The sequence below is a fragment of the Polistes fuscatus genome, unplaced genomic scaffold (assembly GCF_010416935.1).
Source record: "Polistes fuscatus isolate 324 unplaced genomic scaffold, CU_Pfus_HIC Scaffold4, whole genome shotgun sequence".
Classification (NCBI taxonomy): domain Eukaryota; kingdom Metazoa; phylum Arthropoda; class Insecta; order Hymenoptera; family Vespidae; genus Polistes; species Polistes fuscatus.
The window spans coordinates 12285129-12302505 of NW_025113118.1; the positions used below are offsets into that span (position 1 = coordinate 12285129).

At 28.3% G+C, this 17377-nt stretch overlaps 3 protein-coding genes across 9 annotated transcripts; 2 read left to right on the forward strand and 1 right to left on the reverse strand.

Annotated features, from left to right (window-relative positions):
- Nucleotides 1–4049: 4049 nt before the first annotated feature.
- LOC122520957 (lys-63-specific deubiquitinase BRCC36-like) lies at nucleotides 4050–5975 on the forward strand. The gene is made up of 8 exons (XM_043641295.1): nucleotides 4050–4132; nucleotides 4204–4397; nucleotides 4609–4733; nucleotides 4830–5034; nucleotides 5129–5217; nucleotides 5321–5425; nucleotides 5530–5632; nucleotides 5700–5975. The coding sequence occupies exons 3-8, from the start codon at nucleotides 4620–4622 to the stop codon at nucleotides 5843–5845; spliced, it is 762 nt and encodes a 253-aa protein (XP_043497230.1). The 5' UTR covers nucleotides 4050–4132; nucleotides 4204–4397; nucleotides 4609–4619; the 3' UTR covers nucleotides 5846–5975.
- Nucleotides 5955–11308, reverse strand: LOC122520956 (kinase suppressor of Ras 2). Of its 5 annotated transcripts, none has more exons than XM_043641293.1 (16): nucleotides 10923–11308; nucleotides 10326–10466; nucleotides 9994–10141; nucleotides 9457–9720; nucleotides 9229–9382; nucleotides 8956–9137; nucleotides 8599–8865; nucleotides 8376–8515; nucleotides 8171–8294; nucleotides 7913–8112; nucleotides 7610–7786; nucleotides 7336–7521; nucleotides 7121–7254; nucleotides 6901–7038; nucleotides 6688–6817; nucleotides 5955–6522 (listed from the first exon to the last, which is right to left on the reverse strand). In XM_043641293.1, exons 1-16 carry the CDS (start codon nucleotides 11073–11075, stop codon nucleotides 6370–6372), a joined length of 2691 nt encoding a protein of 896 aa, XP_043497228.1. In that variant the 5' UTR covers nucleotides 11076–11308; the 3' UTR covers nucleotides 5955–6369. The 5 variants fall into 5 exon arrangements, with proteins under 5 accessions (XP_043497228.1, XP_043497225.1, XP_043497227.1 ...); XM_043641290.1 differs by having other exon boundaries at nucleotides 7913–8127; XM_043641292.1 differs by having other exon boundaries at nucleotides 8950–9137.
- A 270-nt stretch (nucleotides 11309–11578) lies between these two features.
- LOC122520575 (ankyrin repeat domain-containing protein 13D) lies at nucleotides 11579–16778 on the forward strand. Of its 3 annotated transcripts, none has more exons than XM_043640675.1 (14): nucleotides 11579–11895; nucleotides 12728–12863; nucleotides 13267–13298; nucleotides 13578–13623; nucleotides 13744–13887; nucleotides 14072–14143; nucleotides 14568–14748; nucleotides 14837–15059; nucleotides 15162–15293; nucleotides 15384–15534; nucleotides 15611–15772; nucleotides 15858–15958; nucleotides 16029–16117; nucleotides 16286–16778. In XM_043640675.1, exons 1-14 carry the CDS (start codon nucleotides 11797–11799, stop codon nucleotides 16527–16529), a joined length of 1812 nt encoding a protein of 603 aa, XP_043496610.1. In that variant the 5' UTR covers nucleotides 11579–11796; the 3' UTR covers nucleotides 16530–16778. The 3 variants fall into 3 exon arrangements, with proteins under 3 accessions (XP_043496610.1, XP_043496608.1, XP_043496609.1); XM_043640673.1 differs by having other exon boundaries at nucleotides 11580–11895; nucleotides 13174–13298; XM_043640674.1 differs by lacking the exon at nucleotides 14072–14143 and having other exon boundaries at nucleotides 11581–11895; nucleotides 13174–13298.
- The last annotated feature ends 599 nt before the right edge of the window (nucleotides 16779–17377 follow it).

Here is a 17377-nt window from a genome sequence, read left to right on the forward strand (position 1 = left end):
CCGAGGCCAATTTTATTTCACATCTCGTTCGAGTGCCTACTACACATTTACAAGGGAAAAAACGTTCGTCCGAAATTTAAAAATGAACACGTGACGTAGGACAAGTGTTAAAGAAGAAGAAGAAGAAGAAGAAAAAGAAAAGAATGAGGAGGAGGAGAAGGAAGAAGAGGAAGAGAAGAAAGAAAGAAAAAAAAAGTAAAGACGAAGGAGCAAAGTTCTTTTTAAAAATCGGGTATACGCGATGGACTTATTAACGAACGGGTTAATCTTGTATATGTATTATTTCGAGAATAGGGACCAGAAACTTTGATTTAAGTTACCATGCCTCATATATTCGTCGAGGTTGATTGTATAATTGCCTCTTCCAATCGAGTTACCAAACGGCATCATCTCTCCTTTGATAAAAAGGGTAAAAGATTATCGTAATACCCAGCTAATCTTTTCACGCGTTTATAAATACACATATATATATATATATATAGATGTATGTATATATGTATGTATGTATATATGTATACATACATATATATATATTTATATTTGTTAAAGTAAAATTCTCTCATATCTTCTTTTATCTAAGAGGTTTTTGTACTCTATTCGTACTCACCTTAGTTTCTTCTTCGTGCATTTATCTTAGTTTATTATCTTTAAATTCCCCCCATGTTCTACGATAATCGCCTTGTCTTCTACTCGAATTATAATTTTGAGTGGTTGTGTGCGACCACGCACCGTTATGAACATTTTATTTATAATATATTCGAAATATGCGACGCAGATATATATGTATGTATGTATATATGTATGCATGCATGCACGCATGCATGCAGGTGCGGGATATGATCGAGAATATTTGACAAATCCATTGTGAATATCTTTTATTTTATAATTAATCGTATATACGTTTACACTTCGTTTATATAAAGCTTGATAAAGTGAGTAATCAAGCTTTAGGAAGCATTTTATCTTCATTTATCCAAGAGAAATAAGAAAACGATCGATTTAAGTTCATTCCTAAACTGCCAACTTCCCTTATTAACATTTTCAACACATTTTCTTCATTTTTTTCATTTCAACAATTCAATTAAAATATCTTTCAAAGTTGGTTCGTCTGATTTTGAAAAAAACAATCCGTATATTTCGATGATTGTATAAATACTGATATAAATGGAAATAATTCGAAACATATATCATTTATATATGCTCGTGCACATATGTGCGTGCTTGCTTGTTTGCTTGCTTGCTGCGTGCATTATACATTCATTAATTTTCGACATAAACGTATACCGGGATAAGCCACACATATGCATATATATTCAATTTGAGAATATATTTTTGAAAAACTTATTCCGTATATAAATATAAATATAAATATAAATATAAATATAAATATAAATATATATATATATATATATGTATATGTGTGTGTATATACATAGTTATAGTATAAAACATCGAAAAAGCATAATATATTGTTATACGATGAAGAGTCTCAAAAGTGCAATGTTCTTTATTGTTTTTTTAATCGTTTGTCAATCAGATTTAACAAAAAAAAATTATTAAGTCTCTAATTTAATATATAGATGTATGCATAGACAACAACAAAAATTTATCGTAAACCAATGATTATTTTCTTTCGATAAAAGAAAAGGAAACACTTTCTTTTCCGAAATAATTCCTCCATTCATTTTCGATGGTGGTGGAACACGCGCGCGCGCGAACGTTTACACCTTTCTTTTTTAAATTTAAAAAGCTAATATTGTGCTCTTCGTATTAATTATTCCCTAATGTGTAAACGTTTTTTTGTTAAATTTTACAGATGCTGACGATGTTGTGATTTGAACGAGCTCCTTTTAAAATTTGAATAATTTTACTTTTGTTCCTTATGACAACGAAAGAGAGAGAAAAAGAGAAAGAGAAAATCCGAAAAAGTAAAAAATATATCCACGAAAGGAATACACATAGGTTAAGGGAAATAAACAGTGAGAAATTATAACGTTCACTTACCCTTTCCCTGCGATCATTTATCCACGATCAATCGAATTAAATTTTTATCAAATTCTTATTTAAAAAAAAAAAAAAAAAAGAAAAAAAATAGTAATTGTGCCAATATATTTTCGCGATGTTGTATTATCACAATGTCATGTTTTATTCTATCGAGTTTTCAACAAGTGGTTTATTTCGATCAAACTGTTGATAACAATCCTGTAAATAGTAGAGTGTGATTTTTCGTTGCATTATTATACATTATTTTGATAATTTATATATTTTACGTATAAAGCAAAGGTTGCCCTCCCCCCACCCTTCAAGAGAGACACTAATATAATATGTGCATTTACCCTCCTCCCTCTAGCCCCTAAAAAGAAAAAAAAAAGAAGAACAAGAAAAAGAAAAGAAAAATATTGAATGCGTGCTCTTTCTTGCGAGTTACTATATTCCTTTCGCTTTTAAACAATAAATCATACTTTTGTCTTCCACATAAATACATATATGCATAGTTTGAAGTCAGTAGCGATATCACATAATTTTATTTTTTTTTTGGCTGTTTTGAATACTCTAAGGATTATAAAGACATATGTCCATGTATTTTGTTAATACTTCTTTCTCTACAATCACTTTAGATTGTAATCGATTATTATATCTAGAACAATATACATCACTATCTTATTATATTTTTTGTGCGCATCTAAAATAACGTTCCGATTGTAACCGCAAAAGTTTCTCATTTCATTGTCAATATAATACAAGGCTCGTCATCAGCTATAGTATTACTGTATATTATTAACGATTATCAGGAAAATATTGAATAATTTTAACTTCCTATTTCGAAGGTGATATGCATAAATCATTCGTGAACTGATGAACATCAAACAAGGCAATAAAAATGATATTTTTCAGCATGGTATATTTGCATGCATATAATATTTAAAAATGATTAGAAAATGAATTTTAAAATGCACACCTTGTGCAGTTATTAGTCAAATACTTTATTGATCTTTCTTTTATAAATATAATGGTTCCTACAGTCATACGATATTTCAAATATATATTCTTTATCTATTTATGTTATAATGGCGGTTTTAGATTAATAAGCAGATATTATCGTATGGTTTATCTATATGAGCAAAATTCCTGTTATCATTACTTTTAAACGAAATAGTTGGTTATTAATAATTTTAATAACATGATGTTGCATATTTGAAATTCTTATCATCTAAAATTATTTTGTGTTTTAATATACATTATATATAAAAGTTATAAACCATTTAAGTATATACTCTGAATACTTTTTCATTTCTTAGGAGTATTGATTTAATTAAATACAAATAAATTCTATCATTTATTCTTTTATAATAGAATAATATTATTTAAGCGCAAAACAATTGGCATAGAACCTCAAGAAGTGAAAAAAATAAATATATGCATTTAATTGCTAGCTATTTGCTAATTCGAAATCCATAATTGCTAACTCTTTTAATTAATCATTTAATTAGTTATTAATAATTACAAATGTGGAAACGTTATGAGTAGGTTATATATTTTAAATGCATGCGCAACCACAAATTCAAGGTGTAAGCGCATTTTGAAAAAAATAAAAGTAAAGTTGATATATATATATATATATTACCTGCAGGGGATATATTTAAAATTGATTTCCAAAGTAACAACCATGGAGACTATACAAGAAACATTATAATTCCACATTTTTAATTATTTATAACTAATTAAATAAATAATTAATAAAGTTAGAAGTTATGGATTTTAAATAAACATTTTGTTAGCAATTTAGCGCACTTATTCATTTTTTTCTGCTGTGGCCAACTATGTTTTTTAATAAGAAATAAAAAAAAATTCTTACATTTGCAATTACCAATAACTTATTAAATAATTTATTAAAAGAGTTAGCAATTATGGATTTCGAATTAGCAAATAGTTAGCAATTAAATGCATATATTTATTTTTTTTACTTCTTGAGGTTCTGTGCCAACTTTTTTGTGCTTATCATTTGATAATAAATTTTTTAAATAGGTGCCCAAACACTCACGTTACGTAATACGCCACTAGATATCGCTGGAAGCAGTAATGGCTGCCGCCATTTGACGATCAGAAAGGAAATTTACACTTTTTTTTCTATGTAAGTTTATGGCTGTATATGGATACTATATTTTATTTATTGTTTCGTTATTTAATTGTAAATGATTACAGTTTTAGAAAAATGAAGTACAATTACGTATAAGTTAATTAACAAGACTGAAACTAACGAGGAATGACTTGCTGTAGTATTATATCAATTAGAAAGTATAAGTGACGTTATCAGTTTTTAAGTAAATAAATATTTTGCGACCGGCGTTTCAAGCATAATTCAAAATTTCTTATCGATTTTTAATTATTGAGCAAAGGTAAGGGGCTATAATACAAATATTTATAAATATTTAAAAGATTAATTATTGTTTCTATGAAGTATGTGCTTATTTGTTTAATATTTATTTCTAGATATTTTACATCACTAAAATATTGACATCAAATAATATATCATTAATAATAGCACTAATGTTATTAATCAATATTATCACAATAATTCAACTTCATCTGTTTAACAAAATTTTACAGAATCAAACACAATGTGTTCGTTAACATTGGAAAAGGTAGAATTACACGCAGATGTATATATGGTATGTCTGCACCATGCTTTGTCAACAGAAATATTTGAAGTAATGGGTTTACTCATTGGAAATGTAAGCATTTTTTATTATCTTGATTATATTTTTTTAATAATACTTGTTAAGAAATTTGAATGGTCGAATTAAGTCATCTTTATTCTCACATTTTAGTGCGTTGAAGGTATAGCAAATATATCTGCTGTTATGATTTTGCATCGTTTAGACAAGAAAAAAGACCGTGTAGAAATATCTCCTGAACAAGTATTAAAAGCTGCTGCGGAAGCTGATCGTTTAACTATTGAATTAGACCGTCCCATGCGAGTTCTTGGATGGTATCATTCCCACCCCCATATTACTGTATTTCCATCTCACGTAGGTATGTGAATATCTGACGAGTAACACTTGTGTCGTATAATATTTAATCTGATTTTAATAAAATATTTATATGATACTTCCTAATTTTATTCTAGATGTAGGAACTCAAGCAACTTATCAAACAATGGATCCCGATTTTGTAGGTTTAATATTTTCAGTATTTTCTGAAGCCAAGGATTCAAAGGTTTCTATTATTCTTATTTAAAAATTAAATGTTTTTGAGAATATTCGTATATATTTATCAATGGTATCAAAAATTAAAATGAATTTCTATTTATTTTATTTAGGAACAAGAAATATCTTTAATTTGTTTTCAATCTCACGATGGGAAATGTAAAGAAGTTCCACTAGAAATTGTATATACCCCAGAATTATCAGATATATGTTTGAAAGTAAGTTTCTTCTTTATTATGTAATGACTCCATGCATAACCAGTTAAATCAACATAAAAAAATAAAATGTCATAAATACATATTTTAATCTTTTTTAACCGTAGACAATGACAGATATACCAAAAATTTTGGTGCAAGAAGAAGAAGATACAGCAGATGCTGGTAGAAATCATCCAGATATTCTCGCTACTATACATAATAATGCTGGTATGTATGTGAATACATTTTATAACTTAAACATTTGCAAAGAAATAAATCTAATGAATATTTTCAGTCAAAACTCGTGCACTTCTTCATATCACAGATATTATTACTAGACCTTTAGTACTTACATTTGAGGAAAGAATAGCTTTAAATACATTACGTGCGGCACATCTTCGAAAACAAATATCAGAGTTACAGCAACTCTGTAAAGGCTAATATTCATAATATTAACAATTATCCCCATAAGAAAAGAGAATAATAAACCAGATGATGCGAGTCCTATGTACTATTTCCAATGTTTAATATTAATCGATTATAAATAAAGTTTATGCTATTTTCATGTTTATTTCTGTCATATTTATGATTACTGTCGAAAATAAGTATTACTGCAAGATGATTATAAATAAATACACGTTACAACATAATTACGTAGATAACTACTAAAATGTTTCTTAAAGAATGTAAGTAGAGAACACGTATATATATATTTATATACATGTATATATACATGTATATACATACATATACATGTACATTATATACATGTATATATATATATATTCATTTCATATCATTTTGTATTACCAACATTATCTTATCGTAATTTGATTAATTAATAATTCCGACAAAATTTTCAATGAGTAATTTTTCCGTTTCACGAACAAAGATCTGGCAATAATTGCACATCTCTATATGTACACTACGAGAATAACAGCGTAGTTAAATAGACTTAAACATATTCAAAACACAGATTCTGCAGAACGAGAAAGATGAGTAGGATGAGAAGGACTACGTTCTAACCTTTTACGAGGTAGCTTTTCGAGTGTAGTTAACAGTTTTGCAAAGTCAGGTCGATTTTCAGGATGGTATGACCAACAAAACATCAAGATATCCTAAAAATAAAAATATAATGTATTTTAATATATATTTATGTATATATTTTTTTCATTTAGATATATAGAATGTCTTGCAATTAGTGATGTATACTGTTTACTTGTACCATTACTTAGAGAACACTCTGTATATTTGTACAAAATTTGACTTATGTTAAATCTTACCTTAACATCACGAGAAGCTTGTAAATTAGCCAAAGGTTGCTTCATTCCCTTACCTACTTGCCAAATAATAGCTTCAGGAGGTTGACCTTTAAATGGCCATTCACCACATAAAAGTTCATACCACACGGTTCTGAAATATATCAGAAATATCATTAAATTTACGTAAATAATTTTTATAAGCCAAGGATAAAAAGTGTGTACATGAGTACAAACCCAAATGCATAAACGTCAGATGCATCTGTAAATGGTAACTCTTCTTGATCTCGAGTTTGTTGTGGTTTTAATCGTCGTACAATTTCAGGAGCCAAATAACACAACCAACCCGGTGGTATACTTAATCCATTACCTTTCCTATATTAAATATAAAATTATATTATTAATACACTAAAAGTATATGAGCATTTATAAACAAAGTATATTTAATTTTACTCACCTATTACCATAACAGAGTTTAGTAACACTGAACAGACCAAAATCAGTTATTACTACTTTCCCATTTTCTAAAAATATGTTTTTGCTTTTCAAATCCTTGTGAACTATACCACGGGCATGAAGATATCCCATTCCCTATGTAATCAATATTAAAAAATATTTTATATAGATTATATTAAATTGATATAATATTATTATTTAATATTTTACACATACCTGAGAAATCTGTTGAGCGATAACAGTGGTTTTATTCATACTGAATTTATCTTTTCGTAAATGAATATGAGTGTAAAGTGTCATGCCTTTGCTCATACTAGTTACTATGGCTAAACATGGGGGTTTCATACAAGCTCCCATAAATAAAACCAAATTTTCGTGTCTAGTCTTTCGGAATGTAGCCACCTATAAAGATGATGCACTCGTAAACAATGACGTAGCTTTACTTAATTGATTCGTAATTCAATACTACATCATAACCAAAGTCTCATACTTCTAATTTGAAGGCTTCTAATGTTTTATCGTCATCAAGATAATAGTCCATATTTAAAACTTTAATCGCAACATCTCCATGCCAGTTTCCTCTATAAACTGTTCCAAATCTTCCAATACCTATAGGTTCTCCAATTTTTAATTCATCATATGGAATGTCCCATTCCCTTATAGATAACTGTAAATATACATAAAATAATTTTAAATTTAAGTATATTACTTGTTTTCTTTTATTTTTTAATTTTTTTTAGTTAAAATTAATACATTTATATCATAATTAATATAATATAAATAATTTACGTACACTATTTTGACGAGGCCAACGACTATCTCCTGGTTCCCCATCAGAAACCTGAGAATCTTGGGAATCTACTCTGACTGGTGTACGCTCTGAATCAGTACTAACGCTGCCAGAATTGGAAACACTTACTGTCCTCTCACTATCACTTGTATTTTCAATACGATGCGTTTCCAATGTAACACCTTTATCATTCAATACAACATCTACAAAGATATCATCTAAAATATTTGATATACTTGATGTATAAAAAAGGTATATTACCTGGAAAATGGAACTGTTGCTTCATAGGTGCTTGCGGAGTTTGGCTAGTATTGGCAGGTAATAAAGCTGGACTAGAAGGTGTTGAGCTATTACAGCTCGAGGTATTCGAACTAGAATCAGCACCCTACATATATAAAAACATTTAAATAGGATCAAAACAATTTTTCAGTTAAATAAAATAAAAAGTAAAATAACAATGGTATACCGGAAAAGGTATATTCATAGAAGAATGAGGGTGTGACCGCTTTCGATCTCTTCGATTCAACGAAGCCAATAAATTAGAACTATGATGATTAGGGGATGTTATACTTGGTTTGTTTAATATTGGAGATACATTAACCATACCTAATAATAATAATAATATTATTATTATAAATTAAATAATTATTACTATTATAAAGTAAAATTATAAATATTAGGATTCATACCATCACCCTGAACAGATCTTTTGAACTCATCAAAAAGTTCTTGAGGTAGGCCACAAGAGGGAGGTACTTTAGATTCGCAGTCTCTATGACATTTATATTTACATTCTTTGCATTTCAAGCCAGTTCCTATAAACATTTGTTTGTCACAATAGTCGCAAGTAGTCATCATTTTAAATGTTTTAGTGAAACGATGAGCGATAAAATGACCCATCCCACGTGTTACAGTTGGAGTACGTGGCGATTTTGGCACTTGCAAACTTGTTATTACTAAAATATATTATTAATGTTTATTAGTATAAATCATAATTTTTTGCTAAATATTTAGCAATATATTCTTTCTTGGTTTATTACCATTACCAGTTCCTTTAAAACTGTTATCATCACTATCTGCACTGGAATATGGAGGTGATTTGATAGGACTGTTACTATTTGGTAAAAAGTATTCCGTCATGATATCTGCATTGCTACTACATGACCCTGTTTCTGTAAGTAAACGATTTCTTCTTCCTACAGAGCTAACATGATGATCGCCTGCACAACTGTAAGAAGAATAACATATATCCTATATATTATATTTAAGCTTTATATAAAGTTGATTAAATTATATATATTTAATGATTTAAACATTACCTAGAAGCTGTGTCTCCATTTTCAAGACGGTTTGCTAATTGTGACTCATGAGATTTTGACTTAGTTAATGGAAACACTTCCGGCTGTGATATAGTATTTTGTAAACCAATTTGATGTTTTTTACAAGGAGGTGGAGTTGTGGGAAATTTGATCGCTATTACAAAAAAGATAAATTAAAATTATATAAAAAAAAAAAAAAGATAAATATAGTCAAATAAAAATACATACTATGCCCTTGTCTTTGTAATAATGGTGTAGAAGGTGGACTAGTAGATGATAAAGACGTTATAGAAGAAGCTTGTGCTAGCATATCGCTAGTGAGATTATTATTATTATTGTGATATGGAATACTATCTTCAGAGGGAACAGAACATCTTGTAATACGAGATCGAATAAGTCTAGGAGATGCGCCAGAACGTAAGTGATGCCTATCCCAAGAGTCCCAATACAAATTCATATCACTGTTTTCCACATCTCCTCTTAAAAGTGCATCTGAACAGAATATACATTATAATGTAGCGCAATGATAATTTTTATTTTTATAATAAATATTTATTAATCCCTTGTGTACTATGATTTAATGTATAGAGCTGTGTGCCTTATTTGGTACTATATTTTGTGCTTCTTATATTCGACTCATAAGATTTGCTACGAGTAAGACTCGTGTTTCTTATGTTTGGACCATAAAGTATATCACGAGTCTCACATGTTGTTATAGGGCAAGAGATTAAATATAGTATTTAAAAAAAAAATTAAATCTCTTACCCATGTATCTGCGAAGATTATGTAATGCTCTACAAAGTCTACGAAGTTCTTCCTTATGTCTAACATTATTTTCGCCTAGCATAGTATCCAATTCATGTTCTGATTTTTCTTTCAACGCTTCAAGAGAATTAGCTTTAGAACAAACCACCTACAAACAAATGTTACATATTTTATTTACTTGAAGGTAATAAAATATAAAGGATATTAAGAATAAATTTTTGTTGAATACCTTACTGGTCTGCGTTTAAAAATTCAAGCTAAACATGCTTATGTTGAATTTATTTAACAAATAGATAAAAGTATATGTAATTATCAATTAACTATATACATACTTGAATAGATTCTTGTGTGAGACCCACTACACGTAACCACTGTTGCAAGGATGGATACTGTCTCATTTCTGCTGGTAATGATTCTACAGGAAGTTTGGCTTTAGTCACCAGTTGCTTCGAATATAACTTAATCAATTTTCCCTAAAACATATGTATAAATTGTAAAAAAGAGAAGAAAATAAAAGAAAATAGTCCTCTTTAAGACAAAACTAAATTAATTTATAAAATAATTTTTTCTAAAAAAAAATAACATCTTATGACACCCAAGTGTTTGTAAAAAAAAATAAGAAGAAGTTAACTATAACAAATGTTCATTTTCATATTTCCTAAAAGTTTCAATAGAACAAGAGAAAAGATCTGTTATAATAAATATGTTAATAATAAAAAGTATTTAAAAATTTGTTGACAACCATAATATATTGAAGCAAGACGTCAAAGAAAAAATGAACAAGTACATCACATCACATCACATCACATCATATCACATCTTCAATAAGAAAATAAAAGAAAAGAAAAGGAGAGTTAAAAAAAAAAAAAAAAAAAAAAAGAAAAAAAGGAAAGAAAAAACAATAAAATGAATAAAAAATAAAAAATTACCTCCAAGGTTCGAATTTCTTGTTGAGTGAGTTCGGCGCTGGTCGAACATTGAGTTCTTAAACCTTCCAGTCGATCAGCAGAAATGTCAATCATGGATTGAACGACGTCCAAGGCTCGTCGAATCTCTTGTTCCGCATCTTCACCGTCCGCCATCCCTCGCAGAAAATGCGAAGGCCCCTGGTGTCTTCGTCAATTTTCTTGAATTCTATTTAACAGGCATAATGTAGAAGTTTCGTACAAGTCAGCTGTCGATCGGTCGCGTTATCACTGATCATTTGAGGAACTAAACCACTTATCAACATTGACAACCATCTTGGCCGCCTATCACTGACGTCAATCGCTGCCCGGCAATCCGGGATCGCAGCGCCTGCATCTTCTTAGTCTCTCTCTTTTGGATGTCTCTCTTTTCAACGTTCCAAAACACATTTTTTTCATACCACATTAACAAAATCCATCTCATTAACTTTATAATTACATATACTTATTTCTAAAGAGAAACAATTTAATCAATTGTTAAATATTTGTCAACGTTCATAATATAACAATGTATATAATATAACAATGTTAGATTCGAATGAAGGTACTTTTTGAATAGTTTGCCGAACGCCAATGCATATCTATCCCTCCCTCTCTCATATTTCCCCCACCACGTACGATTGTTCTCCGTTGCATCATCTCGGTAGCTGACTTTTAATCGTCTAGTTTGCTAAACTATAGTATTGCATTTTCAATGAGTGAAAATCGTGGCGATCAGTGGTGGATTACTTACTTTTGTCATGTATCCGACTGTCAAATTTTGTTATCGAGTATTTGAACTGTAGTATTTATCATAACAGACCTTGGATGTGATTGTTTATAATAATAATTATTAGAAATGGTTAATGTAGAGACTATACAACAAAATTATCCACTGCATTGGCTGGTGTGGAATAATAACTATGTTGAACTTGCTAAAGAGCTCTCTACAAATCCGGTTTGTGTAAAAAGATCTTGCATATCATTTTTCAACAGCTTTATTTACTGTTATTTTCATAACAACTTTGTCAATTGATGTATCAATATCTATTATGTAATACACAGATACCGCAAGTATTTATTAATTTCAGATGTGAACAGTGCATTTTTCAAAAGTTTCATTTAATGAAGAATTCTCATACTTAATCAAAGATTAGAATAATAATATCATACAAAAGAAATGGCATATCATCTCTCATATGTTTATGTTGCATATTTGTTAGTTTGTTGTTGTAGTATCTTCATTTCACAATGTATCTTATTATGATCATTAATACTATATACTTATAATACTATATATAATCAAGTCAAATAATTTAATCATGTGCAAGTAGAAAATAAACATTGACTTAAGTTTATTTTTAATAATTTTATATAATTTATATATAGCATTATTATATTACACATTAAAAAGACAATCAGATGTAATGTGTAAATGTTTAAATATTAGATAATTAATTGCTCTATTCAGTGAAACATGAAGTGTTATGCATTGTTGACATTTCATAAGTCAATATTTTTGAATAATGTTTAATAACCGTTAGAAATTTAAATGGGGAGTTCTTAGATATTTCCCAAAAAGATTTCTGAAGCCTTATATGGAAATCTTATTCAGAAACCTTATTTATGCGGTATAACATTTTATTCATGATATTATATATACTAAAAATATATAGACATATAAATTTGATTAATCTAATAAATTAGTTTTATTTTAATCTCTTTAAAAATTCACAAAGTAAATATTTCCTTTGACATATGTAATATATACTCCTGTTTTTGTATTACAGCATGAAATAGAAAAACATGATACTCGTGGAAGAACCCCCTTGATGTTAGCAGTTACTTTAGGTCACACTGACTGTGCTGTAGTGTTATTACATCATGAAGCTAATGTCAACACAGAAAATACTCAAGGATGGAGCGGTAAGTAATTGTGATTTTTTTAATTTATAAAAACAATTCAATGTGATGTTAAATATATACCGAGTTTCTTATAATTGGTAGTACAAACGAGCAGGGGATATAATTATAAATGTAATAAAAAACTAAGTCAAAAACACTTAGTGCATGCATACTCAATAAATATTCAAATTTATTTTTCTCCGAAACAATGTCTGATATGAACAAATTGTATTCTACATTGTCGATTTAGTTTTTCATGTAGAATCATCCCCTGCTCAGTTGTATCACCAGTTACAAGACACTCTGTATATGTTTTATATGTTTGATTCAGTGGTTCAAGAAGCAGTCGGAACTGGTAACCCAGAATTATTACAAATGGTGCTTGCACGTAGGGATTACCAAAGATATTGTAATCGTGTTGCAGGTATTCCCGAATTACTTCACAAACTTAAACAGGTTAGTTTCTTTTATGAAAATGAATAAAGCGCTTTTATTATTGTTTTAATATATTAATAAAATACAAAATCTATTAATACTTTTTATATATGCACACACACATTTTTCCTCTTACATTTATTATATATTATTAAACAGAAAAATTAATTTTTCGATAATTAAGTAATATATTATATGCTTCGTGATTTAAAGGTACAAGTTAATGTTCTAGCATCTAAGTATTAATATGATTGTATAGTCATTTTTTGTTATATTTATTTGAATTATTATCATTTCCAGGCACCCGATTTTTATGTAGAAATGAAATGGGAGTTCACTAGTTGGGGTAATTATCTAGACAAATTTATTCGTGCATTTTAAAATCAAAATTCAAGGTATGCAGTTAAATTTAAGACAAATTGTTGATATATTCTAAGAGTTTTTTCTTTTATCTTTGTTTTATTAGTTCCTCTCGCATCTCGAATGTGCCCAAGTGATACATACAAAGTTTACAAACAGGGTAGTAATGTAAGAATTGACACTACTCTATTGGGTTTTGATCATACAAATTGGCAACGAGGAAATCGAAGTTATGTTTTTAAAGGACAGAGTAAGTTATTATATATTATAATATTTATTACTTACTACATAAATTTACAGAAAGTAACAATAATGACTTCTATTATATTATGAATTACTTAATTACTTTTTTAATTTTTTTTTTCCGTTTGTATTCTTTACGTATTCTTTTTTTGTTTATTTGTTTATTATTTATTATTTATATTCAATGCAAGCTGCAACAAATGCACCTATGGTACTTAGGTGTGATCGCAGTTATGTGTTCACCATGATGGGACAACAATCAGGTGACAGTTGTTTTGTTTACAATTTACATGTTGTGTACAACATTTTGATGAACCCTGAAAATTTGTGGAATATATATTCTTATTAATTTTGCATAGATGCTTCTTTTTAATTTTGGTAATTTAGTTTATTATTTTGTCCAAGTAACTGTAGTCACATTGGAAAACGTTATAATGAGTTTAGTAAATTACAGCATAATGGGATTATTATCGCTTTATTATTATTGTTTTTGTTACTAAAAGTAGTTACAAAATTTTATGAAGAAAAAATACAAGTATATATTTGTATAAATTGAACTGCTGATCTATTATATATAATTACATTATTAAATAATTCGTAAAAGAAATATTTTTGTTGGCCTCGTTTTTTTTTTATCATATTAATTTAATTAGATTCACAAACGTAATTGTGCTATATTATTTTCAGATGATGGTGCAACAATGATGGAGGTAGATCATGAGACAAGGAAAGTTTACGTGGAACATATGAAACTTATTAGTGATGAAAATATACAATTAATGGAACCTTCCGAGGAAGGCATTTTAGCACGTCTTACGAATCCCATAGTCACTACATATATAGATACAGATAAAATTAGTTTTGAACGGTAAATATTTATTGTTATACGTCATTATGATAATAATTATATTTAGAACATAATGTAATAAATTATATATATATACATATACTGCTAGCAATAAAGCTGGTATATGGGGCTGGCGGTCAGATAAAAGTGAAGTAATTAATGGACATGAATGTAAAGTCTTTAGTGCAAGTAATGTAGAATTAATAACAAAAACACGATTGGAACACTTATCAGAAGCTGATAAGGCAAGAGCACGAGCACCACGCACACCTCTTCAATCCTTTCTTGGTATCGCCGAGCAGCAACATGAAAATTGTAACGCTACAACCAGTGTAATTATTTACTTTTCTTTTTTATTTTTATAGCACATATATATGTATATAAAATTCAGTAATAATATCTTTATTGTGTTATTATTTTTTTTATATAATTAGCAAGAAGAATACAGCAATGTTGGTAATCCTTCTAATATAACAGCCGAAGAATATTTTGATCCAGACATTGACTTAAATGGAAGGGATATTGGAAGACCAAAAGAAGTTAATACAAAAATACAGAAATTCAAGGTACAATTAACAATAAAATAGTAATGTCATATTTTACATAAAATGCGTATTAAAATTTATTTTAATTTAATTTTATCAATTTAATTACAGGCAACTCTTTGGCTCAGTGAAGAATATCCACTGAGTTTGCAAGAACAAATTATGCCTATTGTAGATTTAATGGCAATATCTAGTTCACATTTTGCTAAATTGAAAGATTATATACAAATGCAATTACCATCTGGATTTCCTGTTAAAATTGGTGAGTGTATTATCTATTTTTACGAAACAAAATATAGACTTAAATTTTTTTTTTTTAATTGCTTTGCATATTACAGAAATTCCTTTATTTCATATTCTTAATGCAAGAATAACATTTGGAAATATATTTGGTTTGGATCAAGAAGTACCGCATGTAGGTCATCTACAAGAAACAAATCGCATGACATGTTTGGTAGATGATATTTGTTTTGAACCACCTACTGGTTATACAAAACTTGGTAATTAGATATTTCCGGATAATTAACATTTTATATGAATACATACGTAAGTTTACATATTTTAAATAATTATTTATAAAATTAGGTGCTGAAGTTAGAACACAATTCAGTATTGAAGAAGAGGATGATTTATTACAATTTGCTATCCAGCAAAGTTTATTAGAGGCTGGAAGTGAACGCGATGAAGTAAGAAGTTGTCTCTGTGATTTCCTTCTCGTTATATATCATTATATAAAACTGATTATTTTGTATATAGGTCGATATATGGGAAGCATTGAGAGCACAAAAACCATCTAGACCAACGACACCTAATATGTCAACAGAAGAAGAAAGACAACTTCAAAGGTATTAGTACAGAAATCGAATCAAATTCTATATTATTTGATTTATTGAAAATTATGTTTTCAGTAAGTTTATTTTAAATGTATATGTAGGTTGTTTCTGTAAGAATAACGTACTGTAATTAATTATTGTTCGAATCTAATCGCATGTCTTTTTTTTAATTGAATATAGAGCTATCCAAGCTAGTTTGGTATTATATCAAGAAACTACTGCGAGCTGTGCAGAAGGACATAATAATATAGATGAAGCAAGAGCTAAGGAAGAAGACGATAGTGATTCATTAGAAAGTACAACAGAACAATTATATCTAGCATTAAAACTTTCAGAACAACAGCAAATAGAAGAAGAACAACGACGATTATTAGAAGAAGAAACATTTCGACAAGTGTTAGAATTATCCCTAACGGATAAGTGAACTTTTACAATCGATATAATGGTGATTTAGAAATTAATTACCTGATACTTCCAAAATGAAAATTCTTTCTGTCTCACGAGTACAAGGCTGTTGAATAGAAAGAAATATTTCCTATGATTCATAAATAAATTCCTTTTAAAAATAATAATGTTACTTACAATAATGAACGTTTGTTATTAAAGTATACAATAATGAAGATCAACCAGTGGACAACAATGTACTATTATATAAGTAAATGAATAATTTAAATTATGTTATTTATTCCTTAGCTACATTTTATATGAAATGAAAGTGAATAGTATAACAAATTTAGTAACAAAATCCATAAAACTGAAGTCTTGACAATTACAAATGCTCTTCAATTTAAACAAAATATACATATATAAAAAGGCACGTTTCATACGCAATTCAATCGCAGTTAGAAACAATCGTACAGTCCTATTACTTGAAAGTATATAGTGTAAGTTACAATAACTGTCACTATTTAAAATAAAAAGCATGTAATTCTCAAGTCTTCAAAATCACTTGTTTTTACCTTTCTTCTAGTATAACTTTAATATATAATATTACTACGATTTTCATTGATTTATCTTTATGAATATGATTATAATTATTAAAATACAACCCGGTGTTAATATGGGTAAGATAATATCAAAATTTAACAAATTAATACAAAAAATGTGAAAATAATGTTCAATTAGATTTTAACATGTAAAAAATATGATCTAATTTAAATTAGCGTAACAATAGTGGCAATCATTTGAATTTGTATATATATATATATTTAAAACAAGAAAAATCAATATAAAAGTATGAAGATCAAATTTGCGACATTTCATTATACTAAC